The sequence below is a fragment of the Siniperca chuatsi genome, linkage group LG18 (assembly GCF_020085105.1).
Source record: "Siniperca chuatsi isolate FFG_IHB_CAS linkage group LG18, ASM2008510v1, whole genome shotgun sequence".
NCBI classification, from domain to species: Eukaryota; Metazoa; Chordata; class Actinopteri; order Centrarchiformes; family Sinipercidae; genus Siniperca; species Siniperca chuatsi.
In genome coordinates, this window is record NC_058059.1 from 5,425,767 (window position 1) to 5,443,145 (window position 17,379).

A 17,379-nucleotide genomic window follows, 5' to 3' on the forward strand; every position below is an offset into this window, starting at 1 on the left:
GACATTCAATTATTGTCATTCATACTTCATAATCGTGGCCGTTATCAAGTTACTCAATATGTTTAATGGGAATATCTGATTTATCCAGACAGACGTTTTATGCGATCAGTGGATGGCAGATGAAAACAGCACAATAATCCACTGATCTCAGGGTTTATTCTGCTGATATTAAAGCTATTGCTGTAACACTCACCCTCCAATTGAGTCAGGCAAGTACATCAGCTGGTTCTCATCCACTTTCAGTGCAGTCAGTTTCTTCAGTGACCCTATAGTAAGGAGGGGCGGAAAAGAGAAAGAAAGAAAGAAAAATCACTTGCTGTTACACCACAAAGAGGAACATCCATTCATACCTTCGATACAGTAAAATGAGTTTAGAAGTAATCAGCCCCGACTCTACGGCACTGTGCACTGGCAGTTTAATTTGCCTGATCTTAACTTATGAACATTACTTTTTCCCCAAGGAATGAAATTAAGTAAGTCATTACAAATATCTGCATTATGTCCTTTCATTTCATTTCCTCATTCCCAATATTCATTTATCCATTAAGGCATAAATAACTAAAACTGGGGAGGAGGCTCCACAGTAGGAAGGAAGACTTAGAACTGTATTAGCCTATGTTTTATATCCATACTTGTCCAAAGTGCAGCAGTGCCACAAGATATTTAGCCACAACTGTGTTGTTACTGTAACTGGAGAAACAGTAATTGCATCCTCCTCTGATCATTTCTTGCAGTATGATTTTTGAAAGCTGGTGCACTTTTAGTGTTATTAAAATGTATTTTAGGTAAGAAGGAATAACACTCATGTAATCTATGGGAATTAGATACCTACAAAAACAACACAGGAACGGACCCAGGAATCAAAAAATGCATTGGCAAAAGCTAAAAGAGAGTTAAGGTGTTTCATAATGGATTTTCTTCAAATAAGTGTGTGTGTGTGTGTGCTGTAATCTTCACCGATGGAGCCTGGCAGCTGTGTGAGGGCATTGTTGGAAAGCAAGAGGTCCTGCAGACTTTCACAGCCACATATTTGCTCATCTACCATCTCCAGGTTGTTTTTTGACACATCCAGGTATACGAGCTGTTTTAGCGTCCCCAGCATCTGGATAAATTAAGGAGACACAATAAATACAGAGAATTTTCACTGATATCTCATTATCCTCACTTAATGATTAGGCAAAGAAACAATGAATTAAAACAATCCCCAAAACATCCTCAGCAGTGAGGTCAAGTAACTTAGGTAGGAGCATCCAAGACATGATATCCCAAAGTTAGTTAAATTATTACATTTTTAAAAATTTAAAACATAAATATTATATTAAAAAAAAAGGAAAACAGTTGCTGTATTAAGTCTTGGTTTATATTCCTGACAGACATGATTGCTTATAAAAGGCCAGACTGTGATTACAGCTGATGCTGTTGAAATGCTGGCAGCAGAACTAATGCTTTAATTATGACCCAGTTACAAACAACCCGGTCATTTGGATGAAAAATGAATCTCATGTAACACATTCTGACTAACAAAACATCATTATAAATGAATTATATTCAAGGAAAATAATTACTTCACAGCTGCAGAATCTTTTGTAATTATTATTGGGACATCTGCAAACCCAAAAGTCTGCATTTTTCTCTGTAAAACTGTCCAGCAAAAGAATCATTTCTGAACTGCATCTCTTCTCTGCTGGTTTTCAGAGGGCTGAAAGTCTGATGCAAACTGACTGCAGCTCATTTTGATGAAGATTTAAGCAGACAAGTAGACTGAAAATCAAGGGAAATACTCTCAAGATGATGTTTTGGGGCACAGCAGCCACTGAAAGTGTGTGTGTATAGGAATGACTGTAAATTATACCCCAGGTAAAAACGTCAGTCTGTTCCCATCAATCCACAGCTCCTTGATTCCAGTCAGCTGCTCCAACACCTCAGGCTGTAGATGCAAAGAGGAGAAAGGAGGTTAAGTGATAGGGATGTGTGTGTATGAGTGATCAAGGTAGGTGTGTGTGTGCATGCGTCTGCTGTGCAGGGACAGGATGAAGAGCTTAACTCACAAGCTAAAAATGAATCATAAGGCCATTAATTTATTCCACTGTGATTATCATGTATTAATTAATGGCATCTTTCAATGAAAACAAATGAGCACTTATTGCATGCACATTATAAAAACACAGCTTCCATTTAAAAAATGCAGGAGAAGGAAAAGGAAGGAGGAGGTGAGGTCACCACAAGAAAGGTAGAAAGCCCTGGGCATCAACAGACCGACTGACAGATACTCACCACTTCAGTAAACTCATTACTCCCCAGGTCCAACCTCTCCAGCTGCGTGAGCTTGTGCATGCTTCTGTAGACACACAGGACAGACAGGGAGTGAGATCTTAAAATCAAAATCACTCAGCTGTGATTAAGTCACATATCAGATTCATATATTACATGTTTGCACAAGTGGAGAAAGTCAGAATTTGAAAATTAATAGAAAACACTAAACTGACCCCCTTTGTTTAAACAAAAGCAACAGCCAGGATTATAAGCAATGAGGGCCATGTGCTTCAAAAAGCAAGCCAAAAAAGAGATTATCTGTCAATTTTCATGTTATATTTTGAATAGCATACATGCTTTGTCTTTGCTCCTTTCACTGCATCACTTGATGAGGAAATAAATAAATACCTTTTAGAGCTCAGGCGTGACAGAAATATGTTTTAAATAATGGAAAGTGTGACGTATGCTAGCCCTAAGCCTTGCTCCAGAAATTTCTCTCCACATTCAGGTCAGAGTCTCACTCTGCTACACTGTAAACAAGCAGATAAAAAAAAAAAAGCAAAAAAACACAGGAGCATTCAACTACTTACACTCTGTATTTAACTGATCGCCAGTGACAAAAATTGGAAGTGAAATATTCTTATAAAGGCTTATCTCTCCCATCCTCAAAATCTACTGACTAGATGCCTTTGAGGGCATTTACCGCTCAGTGGCAGCAGCAAGTAGTAGATATCACGAAACATACAAAACTAAAAAACTGAGCTGCAACAGTAAAATAAAATACACACTTCACTTGTTCTTTGATTAGTTTTAGTGTCCTTGACTGAAGGACATTCCTCTGAACTATTCATTAAACACACTGGTAGTCAAGTGTTTAAATTGCACAATTCTGGCAGGATAAAGAATTGCGTTACATAAATCAACTTTAAGCAAGATAACAACTACAAATAGTCGTTTCAAATCAGAAATTTCCTGAATGATTCACAAGTTCAACAAAATAATTCTACATACAAAACCAAAGCAAGAGACCATGACTTGAGATGAAATGGAGATGTACCGAGTTCTGTTTGGGAACAGATATGATGATCCTTTCACTGCAGGGATGAACTGTGTTTCTTTAAAACACAAGTAACATTCGGCACAGGAATGGAAAGCAGTGGCCCACCAACACTACTATGGAGTCTGTTTTGTTTTTAGGGGCTCCTCATAAAACCAGAATGTAGGACATACGGCACAAATTATAAATATGATTTAAGCCCTTTGGTGATTTTTTAAGTACTTGGTGCAATATGAAAACAATCATGTTGATGTACTTGAGCATTAGCCAGCTTTGTCACATTCTTACCTCAAAGTTGGCAAGAACACCAGAGGGGTAAGAATGAGCTGTGCTGGCTCATCTAGAAAGTGAGCACACTATGGCTTATGACCCCAAGTTGTGAGGAACACAGCATCCTTCTTTAAAATACAAAGAAACATTTGGTTTATGCATGTGCTTGATGTGTGCCTATGAGAGAAAAGAGACTGCACTTTCTATGTGGAAGCCCTGAAAAGATTTCTACTGCGCCCCTTTGTGCATGCACACATTTGTTTACATCTCTGAAATGCTTGTGTGTTGCTCTGGCAACGTTCCCGATCATTAGGCCTTTTCTTTGTCAGGGCTCCAGCCTTTAACAGGTCTGGCCTCTGTCACATAAACACAGCGAGAGGAGAGGATCCGCTCCGAGCTGCAGCACTGTACTGTACTTTATACACCGGCTGGCCCGTCAGTCAGTGAAAAAGAAAAAGGAAAGTGAGGGAGATAACAAAGGACACTCAGCCAGAGGGAGAAAGGACTAAAAAGGCAAATAAGGAAACGCAGTTTTGCTGAGAAAATGTGAAGGACATAAAATGGAATGATACAGCAAGTGAAGCATGAGAGAAGACAGAAAGTAACTTCCCCCTCAATCACCTAGAGCTTTCTCAAATACTCATGGGATGTTTAGTCTCCCAGCGGCGAGGGTTATAAAACCTGCAAGAGCAAGCAGTCAAGTAAAGGGAGCTCTTAAGTAACACCGTGGAATTTAATACTACAGTTAAAAAGGTGTGGGGAGTAAATCCATTGTAAAGAAAAAATAAAGAGTTAGGAAACACAGCAGAGACATTGCAGGGGTTGTGAGAGGAAGGTGGCAGCGAGGAAAGTCAGTAAACATTCTTGACCCGCTTCATGACACAAACATGACTCACACAATGATACTGCTCCTTAAATAAAATGAACATTCTGTATATTTGATGTTTGGAAAATATGTGAAGTAAGAACAACTTACTTTGGCAACATCTTTAACTGGTTCTCCCTCAGCTCCAAGATCTGTAGTTTAGTCAACCTGCAACCAAGTAAAAAGCCAATATCATAATCTGTAAGTACTATAACACTTAATATTTAAATGACACTGTCCAACATCTGATCTTCATACTGTAGTAACCTTTATTCACCTTCATTACTTGATTTTGCAAATATTTGACATTTTTTGCTACATGACAAGGTCTTTTGTGGTAATGTTATTTGCCAAAATAAAGAATCAAACCTAATATTCCCTTATACTTATGTAGTACTAAAGTTGGGTGACGATAGAGAAAGCACAATTTAAGAGGAAATGTGGGTTTTTAAGAGGATAGGAAATAGGCCTATGGGGCTAACAAACAAGTGGGCAACTCACGTCACATCTTTTGCGTAATCAGAAGGCACAACACTAACTACTGTGTAAACTACAAACAATAAGAGCATGACTGATCCTGCTGGTTTGATGAAACAATCAGTTTAGCCTTTAAGAAAAGAACTACATTTTAAAAAGTTAGATGTGAATGTCAAATTATAGATCAGAATATGATCAGAACATGCTAAATTAAGAACATCAAAACAATAATTTGACATGAGGCATACAATAGAGCAAGGGGTCACTTTTTTATTGCAGGTGTTATTTTACAGCTAAAAAGCCTATTAAACCTGTAACAACCGATTTTTTGGCCATTTTGGAGCAGTGGAAACAAGTTGTGAACACAACATTGTCATATCATCACCTTTTATGTTGATATGGCGAACTTGTTAGTGAACAGTTGCTTATTAACACATCCAGCAGTTACAGAGCAACATTATCATTCATTTGGAGTTGTGTTTTTGGCCACCTGATAAATGCAACTACAATAATCACCAAAAATAGAGGTTTATATTTGTCTCTTTAGCTGCTAAATGCTACACTATGTTCACCAACTAGTCTCTAACGGTGTCTGTCTGTGAGCAGGTAGTGTACAGTGGGTTTTTTTTTTGTTTTGTTTTTTGCTATTTCGCTCAAAATGGCTTCCTGCTGTGGCTGAAAATGACGCTGAGAGTGATGAGAGTGAACCAAAACAGTTAAGTTGTGGGCCGGACAGCTAAACAATGAGCTGAAATTAAAGCAGCAGATTCAGGTGACAATCCTCTGTAGGTTCATCACTACGAGCATCCCCTTTCACACCATCATTTGATACATTGTTATAAAAATATCAATTATAGCTGATTTAAGGACTAGTGTTATAAAATGAAAAACATCTAATACAATCTGGTCAACAGCCTCAGTGTACAGTTAGTACATGAGTTTTTCTATTACAAACAATTTAGTCCTGATCCAAACCGGAGAACAAACTGACCTGCCAAAGCTGGCTGGTAGGAACTCCAGAAAGGCATCATTCAGGTAGAGCTGCGTCAGACTTAGAAGCTGGGTGAAGCCTTCTGGGAGCCTGACAACACATGGAACAGGAATCACATCACTCACACAAAGCCTGACGAAGCTGCTGCAATGCCAGAATACTTAAATGCATGTGCAACATTAAACCAAAAGAGAGTTAATTAAGGGTGAAAAGCTATTTTATGAGCGTGGGTAGTACTCACTTGGATATGGGATTCACACTGGCTTCTACAATAGCCAGGACTTTGCAATTCTTAATGTTTTCTGGAAACTCCTGGATACCTAGAGAGAAATAGTAAAACAGCAAAAATATTCGATTAGGAGGTTTTAATGTACAACCACTACACACCATCAATTAAACATCTTCATGTTGTAGCTCTTTTTATTACCACTGACACAAAACAAATGACTCCTGTCAAAACCAAAAAGATGAGATAATGCAAGCCATCTTCCTCGTGTTTAGTAAGAAAAGCTTTGTGAATGTTAAACACAGGTGGATTATGAATACTCCGTGGATTGTGAGTACAAGCAGGAAGGCTCTCTAAATGTATCTTGAGTACACACAATTCAGGCAGAGTGGCTCTGCACCTTTCCTCTCTAAACAACCACGGAGCAGAGCGCTCAAGGTGACATAATAAAAGAGCAGGAAAGGAAGAAGAAGAAAAAAAAAAAGACAGACCACTGAGTGATAGTCTGCAAGTTCTCATGAAACATGCAAGAAAGGGTACGTGACCAAGTCTCAAGATTTATTTCCACCCACTTTGTTTTGTGTCCACAACACTTAGCACAGAGTGCTTTGTGAAGAAGGATAAGCTACTTTTAATGTCAACACAGCACATACAGTTCTGGTTCATGAAAACACCACCACATCCTTCAACATTTGTTTGATCGAGGCTCTCTCTACACTCATTCATTTATATTAGAACTACCTTTTTAACCTTTCGCTATCCATGAAAGGATATTGCTGAGCATGCATACTCATTTTCTGCTCCGCTTCAAGGTTATATAGTGATGATCAACCATCTTATACAGTAACCTGCAGTGCTGCCACTTTCTTTTAGCTTACAAAGCTAAACATCTTTTTGAGAAGCACAAAGATAATGTCAGATAGTGATGTGAATGTTAAAACACTGACAACTTGTTTTAAGCAAAACTCTTTGTAAAGGAATATGCAACAGGATGTTGCATTTAAATACTGAAACGTTTAAAATAGCACAGTCACCTGATTAATTCTCTGTGCAGTTGGGTCATTAGAACAGAACTGTCAAGCCTTCAGACACTTTAGTCTGCAGCTGTTTTTTGTTCTAAATGTCAGACTAGAACAACATTGACAGCGGAAAGTTTTCATCCAACACGCAAAATTGAAAGGACTTCTAACACAAAGCTATCCATGATATTCAACAGTGCAAATGTTTATCTTCAAAGAGGTAAATGTCACACTTTGACAAATGTTGTCACTTCCCACTCTATGAAACCACTGACAAGACACTTTGAGTTGAGCACCTGCTACTACTTTGCATTATGAACATAGTGTCTAGTATATTGCAGGTCTGAGATTGTCCACGTCCTTCCTATCCATCCCATCAGGGGTTTTGAGTCATGCAGCCTTGTAAATGAAACATGCGGTGATATTTTACGTCAGAATATCTTTGAAGCAATTATGCAATGGTATCAATTATGCAACTCTTTCGTGGCAATTTCATCTTTTTAAATTCTTGTTGTCAATAGTAGTCATGACAACACAAGGACAACTAGGACAGTCACACATCTGAACTTCACAGATCACTGTCATCAGTTTTCAGGCTTCAGCAACACGATGCCACATTTTTACATGAACCTGCCACTCAAAAATCCTTCTAACCTGAGTGACATTTCTGAAGAAAAGATAAAGACATACAGCAAAATAAATGGCCATTTTGCTTACTGTTTTTGCTGACATCAAGCTCCCTGAGATTGATGAGGTTTGCGATTGCTGCTGGCAAAACTGTTAGGTCATTATCTGGCATGCTCAGTCGGTGGAGTAACTGGCAGTTAAACAGTTGCTGGTGGAAAGAGAAAAGATAACAGTTTATCAAAAAGTGTTTGGTTGACCAAGAATATACAGTAACATTAGATGTTTAAATGTTCCATTGTCTTAAAAGTTCAACTACATAATTCAAAGGCTCTTCTTTCAAAATGAATATGAATGAAGGTTGAGTGTCCACAATGCAAGCTTTTCATAAAAGATAAAGTAGTTAGGCACGAATCAAGTCGATATTTAGCGGCCTCGTGAGTATGACTTCCTGTAGTTTAAAGGTTTTATAACTTGTAGACGGCAGGCAGAAATATAAAGTTTCTATACATCAGTGTGTGTGCCTTACTTTAGGCAGCTCCTCGATCTGGTTGGCATCGAGGTAGAGTTCCTGCAGGGTCTTCTCAAAGCTAAAGATCTCCTTAGGAACAGTCTCCAGGCTGCAGTGGGAGTAGTCCAGCGATGTTACTGCCTCCTCCTCACCCCGCAAGCAGCGGCACGGCACCAGACGAACAAATAAGCTCCGCTTGGACATCCTCAGGCACTAGAGAGGGAAAACAGAAAGATATATAAAGGGAGTAGAGGACTAGGAGTTGAGTGGTAAGCATATGTCTAGTGCCACTTTCACATGCTTTAGGTGTCCAGATTAAAATATTTTTCCCATCCCCACTCATTTAAACACACACACTGATCTTGATATCTGATCTGTGCATCTGATCCATGACCATGTGACTGCAGTCTTAATTGTCAGAACAGAGCTAATATGTTGTTGTGTGTCCTCCTTCCACAGGACAGATCATTGTCAGCAGACTGTGTCCAAAAACACATGGAGAACAATGACTCAACAATGATGAGGAAGACATGATGAGATCACAAATGCCTCCTGTCAGTCAAAACCACATGGGGCTATATGTTTCACTGATAATTGCAAGAGCAGGCAGGCAAAAAGCAGTGAACTTGATGTATTCTCTACTCTGTTTGATAACTGAGCAGTCACCCATTAGAAAGCAAGAAGGTAATATCAGGATGCAGAGTCAAAGTGATGCATGGCATAAGACACCTAGTGTAACAATCAGACACAAATGCTTTATTTAAAAAAAAGGCGGCTCTGATCAAAACAACCATAACTTGGTTTAACGCATCCCAAAAACCTCAGGTCTTTCTTTAAAATATAAATATTTGTCAATGTGGGTGTCATTTTTGTCAATTGTGACTATTATTCATAACATTTTACATTCAAGCTCCGTTGCAGAGATTTGCAGAACATAGACTGACATGCTAGAGAAGTAGTAGGAGTAGTGGCTCATCCACATAACATCCACAATGTTTCAGGGATTTCCAGGTGACTACTTTCTGTGTTTACTTTTGGTGGTTGATTTCTAATAACTAAGTATACTGGAAGGCTCTAGGAGGCTTATGCTCCTTGCCCCGACCAACTTTGGTCTTGTTGTAGTCTGTTTCTCAAATGTCTGCAATGGAGGTGGTGAGTACACCGTCATAATGGACAAAAATATGTGAAAAACACCCAGGTTGACAAATACTGGAGTTTCCCTTAAAATGGCATTACTGTTTAATCAAAAAGGTTCAACTGTCTCATTTTTGGGGAACTGCACTTAAAAAAATATCCTATTCAGAATCGGGTCTAAAGGAGACCACAGTGTCCGTAGATGTATAACAGCTCTTCAGTGCAGAAGCACTTCTGTAGAAGGTCCTTTCAAATAACAGCTGTGGGTTGCATCATGCACTCTCAAACCTATTATTTCCTCTAAAGTATTGTACTGCCAATGTGTTCTCAGATTTGCATATATATTACATCTGATCACTGACAATGAATCACCATTCAGTGAGTGAGTGCTCGGCACAATTAAAAAATAAAATAAAAACAGACATATGAATTGTACTTGCTTTGTTTTCACTAAAAATAAATAACACCCTACAGAATCCTGACATAAAATGTTCATTTTTAGTTTCCCACTTCTGTTTTTCTTGTGGGGAAAAAGCCATTTTCTACTTCAGAAATTTTCATAGGTAGGCAAAATGGGCGGCTGTTCAATATCGTGGGTATGCTGGATCCTAATTTGGGTTGAAGCTGAGGATAAAAATGTGAAAAGAAGTAGGCCATGGTTTTGGAAATCCTTGCCCTCGACTAGTTTTATCCAAAACTCTCTACTGCAAAATAAAGAGATAAAAAAGCCAGAAAATCTTTCCAGCTTTCAATCTGGTTGGGAGCTTAAGGGGAGGAGAGTTGTAAACCTGTCCTTTAACGTACTACAGGGATGTATGTATAATCTTTATAGCTAGAGTCTCAGGTCAAGACAGACATTTTCACCAAGTACAGTATGCAATACGGAATGTGTTCTGGTCAAAAGAGGCTTTGTTCCTTGGAGCATGTGGAGAATGTGACTTTTCCTCCCCCTCGTCTTAATCTGAGTGCCGCCACAGCACATAATCTCTGAGTCCTTCACTCACTGCATATCCTGACTGTCTAACTGAGCTGTAAAATTGTGATAGCCTTGACCTACACTGAGCACGTTTGTATTAGAGGTTGCTACAAGGAACTATGCCAGTCTTTATTTTCTGTGAAATTTGGTTAACTGTATACAACCCATTGTCTTTATTATCACATGTACACATTTTTGCATGCGTGTGCAGAGATGCTTTTTCTGGACAGTGCAATGTATTTTTGGAGCTACTCAAAACATGACCTAATAGCCTATGACATTAGTCATGATACTAAAAAACAAACAGACAAACAACAGTCATACTAAGCTCAAAAGAGATATACACTCAATACTTCTCAATTTCATAATAATGAAGCAAGGTTTCCTCAAAAGGAACTTTCAAATCTGTCCAAAGTTGACTCGAAGAATGACCGGTCAGCCAACCCTCCAACTCATTAAAAAATGGGTGCATGTATGCACACGCCCACAATCACATGAGGTATACACAACCAAGAGCCTGTCAGCCTCCCACACACTCTTTGCTATAGCAGCAGGCAGCTCATGTATAAATACTATCACCAGAGGGGAAGACAGAGGGCTTGGCTCCATTCACCCTGAGTAACAAGCACTGAGCGTATGGATGACGCATGCTATCCAGAGTGGGAGGAGAGGGAGGACTGGAGGGAGGAGGGAGTGTGATATGGGTTAACAGAGAAAGGGGGTTAGTTGTGGGTCACTTTGAGTTATGCAAGAAAAAGCTATCAAGAAGCAAGACCAGATAAAGTGTCATGAGAAAAGTTGTGGGGTGAGATGTATATGGTTTGAAGGATTAATAGGAAAGCAGCAAGAGCAAATCAAGGAAGAGGAGACTGGATGTCATGGACATGTTAAAGCTGGTAGAAGAATTTAATCTCACACCTTAAGGATGGATTCTGAGTGACTTCATCTAATAATGTTAAATGACTAGAAAATCTGAATGTTGGCTATATTACAGAGCAAGACAGAGTCTACAGCCACACTGGCGGCTCTGTGAGGCTGTACTTAGGTACAGGGTTGCTTTGATCGAAATGTTAACGTCAGCATACTACCATGCTCACAATGACAATGTGAGCATGCTAATGTTTAGCGTTTATAATGATTATCATCTTAGTTTAGCATGTTAGCATGCTAATATTTGCAATTAGTTCTAAACACATAGTACAGATGAGGCTGATGGAAATTGTATTAGTTGTGTAGGTATTTGGTCATAAACCAGTACTGGTAGTACTGTAGTATTGGTTACCTGGTTTTGTAACTTAAAGGATAAGTCTGGTGAAGCAATACTCGTTTTCTTGGCTGCTCCCACTAGGTGTTTGTGATAACTACCAAACAAGTCCACAGATACCTGTATAAACATTATTTTCTAAACCATGTATAATCCCTGGTTACATCTGCATAATGCATAACACACTCCTTTATGACAGTATTGGTTATGGTTTCTGTACTCTTTTCTTTAGTACCATTAATGTCTTATTTTCACTTTCTTCTACAAGAAAGTTACCCTACAAGGAAAATAAAGAGAAAGTGAAATGGGCTGGATAACCGTGGCACTGCTAGGCTGGCAGTCTGAAGCCCCCCCAAGAGTAATCTGGAAGGCAGCACACTAATGAGAACCACACTGCCTACAACATAGACAGACTTATCCACTGACCTACATGTTACTGGAATGATCATCTATCCATAAAGAGCTTTTGACTTTTGAACTAAGAAAGTTCAAAACATGCAATAGAGATTTTCAGACATGTTAAGCTCTTGGCTGAGACTTTCTTTCTTAGTCTTCTTATCTAAGCAGCATTTACTCAAATCAGTGTGCTAGTAAGAGCTTGGCCCGATGGCAGTGAAAATTGTTAAAAGCCTAAAAAACACTAGCTGTATTTATTCAGAAATTTCGAAATGTGTGGGTAAGTGTGAATGGTGGACATGTGACTCTGCAGCCTGGCAGTGATCCTTGTGGCTTCCTCTGTGCAATAGAGAATGAAATAGTCCAGAGGGCAGGCCAGTCAGATTCCCACTTTATTCTCCCACTGAGCAAGGAAACCACTTCTGTCACATTCCCCTCTCCCTTTAACTTAAGTGCCTCCTGGGTCAGGGCTGTTGCTATAGAGACTAGGGTCAAGGGTAAGATCAGCTCTCCGACCCCTAAAGTCATACACAAAAACACACAGCTGAGCTTGCTTAACTGTTGATGTTGAAGTATTGACCGATAAATTACAGAAGAGCTGTACAGAGGTCTCTACAAAAGCGATCTGTGGTCAAAGCGAGAGAATTGTTATTGAAAGTAAACTCTGAACGAGACTGACAGAAATTAAGATGTCTGTGGGCGTTTCCCAAAAGGTCACAGAGTCCTTCCAAAGTGGCCACCTAGCACTCACTGGCCTACTTCTAGCTTATCCAGTAAATTGTGTTGGGAACAAATTAGTAGTTTCTAATGCGTCTCCCTTTCAAAAAACACCCATTCCAATTTATGTCTAGTCTACCTTATTGGGTTGTTCAAAGCCCGTAACCAAAACAGCGGAGCTCTGTGAAGACATGAAATAATAGACAAGAGGTAAAAAGGAGCAAAAGGACATATTAAAACATAAGCATACAAAGACTCAAAATAGGTGCAGTAGGTATTGTTAATGTTGTGTCTGTGTGCGTATGCATGTTTATGTGTGGAATGGTTAAGCGGAAATGAAAGCGCAGTATTTAACAGTAGCAAGCAGCTTGTGTTATTTATAGCAAATAGTACTCGTCTGGTTGATATGGCAGAATGTGATTAGTACGGGCTAGCTCTTGCCTAATGAAAGGAGCTTTTGATCCAGATTGCAGTGGACTGTTACAGAATTGCCGGGCCACAGCTGAAGTTTTATATTGAGGTTATGGCAACAAAAACAATGCAGGGGGAAATAAAAACACATAACAGCCTGCAGAGCCTGTGGGATACACTTGAATTGCTTCTGTCTGAAGAAAAAGGAAAGTAAAAGTCACTTCCTCAATGCAGGGCGGAGTGCCAGTGGGCTATAGAGTTTTGTTCTCTCACCCTTCCTATAATACAACTTGAACTCCTCTCAAATGGGATCATGTCCCTTACCATGGAGATTCCCTTTATTATTCACTGACAAATCAAAAACCTGTGCAGAAAGAAAAATTCAATTGTTCTGCGCATCCAAGTTAGATTCACACAATAATACATTTCTTGGTTAATACATAATCAAATGTCACTTTACACAACCTTTAGGGGGCATTTTTTACGACAACTCAAGTATATTTCACCATGAGTGCACACCAGAATAAGATAGCACACTGCTGTGGAGTGCAGCTTCAGGTTTGCAAACAAACTTTATACGGTTTCCATTTACTGTAATCTTAGACTGCACTGAGAATTGCTAAGTGTACGTTAAAAAAACAAAAACACACACACACACACACACACACACACACTTAGTGCTTGCCAACACACAACATTGCAGAATGAATAAGTACTTAGCTGATTTTACACAGGAGACACACAGTAGATGTTGACTAATAATTGCAGACCTATATCCAATTGAGAGATGACCGTTCCTAGTTGACAAGTTATGTAACACAGGAAAATATTTCAACTTCTCCTACATCCAAAACACTTCAATTTTATTTTTATTATTCCTAAACTGTTGCGGCTGAAATAATTTATTTACAATGAAATATCTTTAAATCACATATTTTAAGTATAGTTGACAAAAATATGTTTGTGTAGTCAGGTGGAAGGGTGGGAACATCTCTCTGAAGAGCAGTGTACAACAGTCCCTAGCAATGTCTTTCCTCTGGGCGCCTCATTAACAGCAACACATTGAACCCCAGCTGGCACAACAGGAGAACTGCTGCTTCTCAATAATGCAGTGGGCTATTGAGTTAAGAGGACAACAGTTCAGCAACTGACTAATACACACAGAGCCATGTCTCCAATGCGCCATACTCTCAAATCTAGCAGTCCCAAGCACAGCTTAGACGTATATGCTTACGCCTTCTTTCTTATTTTACCACTGTTGGCAGTCAACATGCTGGTACTTTCCCCACAGCAGCGCTTGATAACTAAACATAGGAAGCAATCCATGAATATAAAAACTAAGCAATGGGAAACGATGGCTGGAATTACAGCTGAAATAGGTAGAAAGACAACCCTGTTGTCAGTATCTGCAGCGGGTGTATGCAGCTCAGTGGAACCTGAAGTTCCAGTTTTACTCTCCCTCTGGTTTTGGTTCTCACCAGCGTTCTTAGGTCTCAGTGGTCTTGCATGACTCTAGAAAACAAAACCACGATTGTTTTCTTTGAATTTGTGGTGAAATGAGGTCAAGTAATCTGATCTTTGACAAAGACAAAGTGCCTTTTACAGCATCTTCACAGGCGGGCTCTGATAGACTAAACTCAACATAACTTGCATCTATTTGAACTTTTACATGTAACCTACACACATTCCTCTGTGTCAGAATATGTTTAAGTAACTCTTTGCAATTGTTACTCTTTAAAAAAAAAAAAAAAAAAAAAAAAAAGGATATGAGAAAAGAAAGGACAATTGTGTAAATGTACTAAACAAGCTGAAGCTCTAGAAAGAAAAAAAAAAGAAATATTTACGTTTCTATATTTTTTTTGGGCAATTTGCAGTTGTTTGTGTGTAGCATCATAAAAAACTCAACACATCAAAACAACAAGCAGATCATAAAGTACAGAATACTGCTGTACATGAGGAAACAGAAGAGTTCAAATATATTCAGTATTCGCAGAGGAAAAACATCTGCTCACAGTCAAGCCACTATCTGTTCCACAATTTCCTACAATACCCAGTATTGACCATGAACACACCGTGTTTAAAGATGCAGTCCTCCCACACACAATGACGTACAGCTACATGCCCCCACCCCAGCTAAGTCCACTAGGCTATTTGTTCATAATGCTAACATTTGTTTTGGAGAGAATGCAGCTTTGTGATGGTCTCACAAATGTACAACAATATTGCACATACCTTAGTCATTTAATTCCAAGTGTTGTCCTAGGTGACCTCAAAAACACTAGAAGTTTAAATTAAAGTTAGTGCCTTAGGTAGCTTTTAGGCCTTCCATTATATTCTGTATTGATTCATTATGATTTACTGGTTCATTACAACTACTGATAAAGACCTGAAAGAAGGTTGAAAGACGTTTACTGCTGTTCTTTAATGATGTTATGAAAAAAAGCTATGCAACTGACTTAATATTCTCAGTAAGTGAAATGGAGCTTGTACATATGCCAACGAACCTTTAAAATTTAGCCATCACATCTAATTGGAACCAACTTGAGTTGTAATGGGATGCATTTTCTTCTTTTTTATGCTCTGCACGCTCAGCCTGGCTCACAGTGCAGAGAATTTTATATATTCTGAATCCAGAACATCTTCATTTCGATTCCGTTTGAGATGACTCTCTTAATTTCTCTAAATGAATAATTCCCACCTTATTTTTTTTTAGACAAGGATGGGCCTGGGGCGAATGAATGCAGTCTCATTTTCACTTAGTTTGTTCAGGCTTCACAACACTGGAGGTTATAGAGATGTCACGGACCCCCCAGAGAACAACAAGGACTAGGAACAAGACAGCCCTCTCCCAAAGGTTATGTCCTTTCTACCATGCAACGAGGTGATTAATAAGCGTGTTTATCCTCTGACCTTTCGTGCAAGCTGGTAACCGTCTGTCCTGCAATTCACTTAGTATAGAAATGTCACCATGTAGAAAATGTGTAGAGCAACCCTGCCATGTCAGCACTGTCTAACCAAGGTAATGCTGGCACGATGAACTAATTTATTTATATTATAAAAAAAATAAAAATATAAATCTTGTTTGTGAATTCATTTGAAGCAAAACATCCCATACATCAACAACTTTAATAAAGGAATGTACTTCGGTTTGTTTCACAGAGTAAGTGAGATAGAATAGTATACAGTGTGCCATCGTCACCTCTGCTCATTGATTTTTGTGTGGTCATGCATGGCTCAACCGTGCTGTGTGTTCTAATGAATGAACATGTGAATAATCAGATGTAGAACAGCTTCGTTATGAATGAAAGAAAGATTATTTTACTGGGAGACAAAAGTCTATTTTCCCTGTGGAATTTTAGAATGGGGTTTGAATGCCTGTATTCTTCTCCATTCTAGTCCTTCATCCAACAATATCAGTGTTGGATACTCTCATACCCAACTCAGTTGTTGCACATCAAGCAGTGATCTATCAGATTACTGACGATAACGGACACATTAAATAGTAAGATGAAACAACACTTTACGCAAAATCTCTCCATTCAGTGTATCTCTATTGAAGATTATAATTCTACTGTATTGAAATAATTACAGGACCTACATTTATTTATGTGACTGTAGAGCAAGGGAGACTTAACCTATCATCAACAGGCACAGAAAAGGTCATTATGGTAATCAACCTTTTGGATTTTCTTTGTGCGATATTGGGTGTGAATCACATGATAAATTGCCATAATACTGTTATCATAATTCACTGCCAACAATACAAACGTATCACAATGAAAATGATTCTATGATACACAATATATTTCGGAACAATCAGCTACAACACATGAAATCTGCATTTTTTTTTAAACCTAGGAATTGGTCAAACACTATTTATTCAGTACATTACAAAGTCTTCCCTGTCTATGAATTGTATAGACAACTGAACCAGTGCATCATTGCTCTCAATGTCGTTAGGGTTGTTGAACAATAAATGCATGCCTCCTCTTGATCTTAGAGAGCCATGTTCTATTTGCATGTCAAATACTGTATATACACCAAGTTTCATGATCAGAACTACAACCAGCCTTTTATGGACTACCTTGTTGTGTCTCTGAAAGCCACTTCCTGGCGACATTTCTGCTGAGATGTGCAACAGGTTATCCTGCGAGACAAGCTCACCGCAGACGTCAACTATCAATTTTA

At 38.8% G+C, this 17,379-nt stretch overlaps 1 protein-coding gene across 4 annotated transcripts in view; it reads right to left on the bottom strand.

The window, feature by feature from the left end:
* The window catches only part of erbin (erbb2 interacting protein), a 53,110-nt gene that overhangs the window by 19,439 nt on the left and 16,292 nt on the right, over positions 1 to 17,379 (bottom strand). For all 4 annotated transcript variants that reach the window (XM_044174263.1, XM_044174262.1, XM_044174261.1 and 1 more), the window contains 9 exons: positions 8,312 to 8,506; positions 7,876 to 7,993; positions 6,155 to 6,233; positions 5,914 to 6,003; positions 4,557 to 4,613; positions 2,275 to 2,338; positions 1,853 to 1,927; positions 958 to 1,102; positions 194 to 266 (listed from right to left, as the gene is read on the bottom strand). In XM_044174263.1, the coding sequence (XP_044030198.1) occupies positions 194 to 266; positions 958 to 1,102; positions 1,853 to 1,927; positions 2,275 to 2,338; positions 4,557 to 4,613; positions 5,914 to 6,003; positions 6,155 to 6,233; positions 7,876 to 7,993; positions 8,312 to 8,497 (887 nt within the window). In that variant the 5' untranslated portion in view covers positions 8,498 to 8,506. The remainder of the gene's footprint in view (positions 1 to 193; positions 267 to 957; positions 1,103 to 1,852; positions 1,928 to 2,274; positions 2,339 to 4,556; positions 4,614 to 5,913; positions 6,004 to 6,154; positions 6,234 to 7,875; positions 7,994 to 8,311; positions 8,507 to 17,379) is intronic.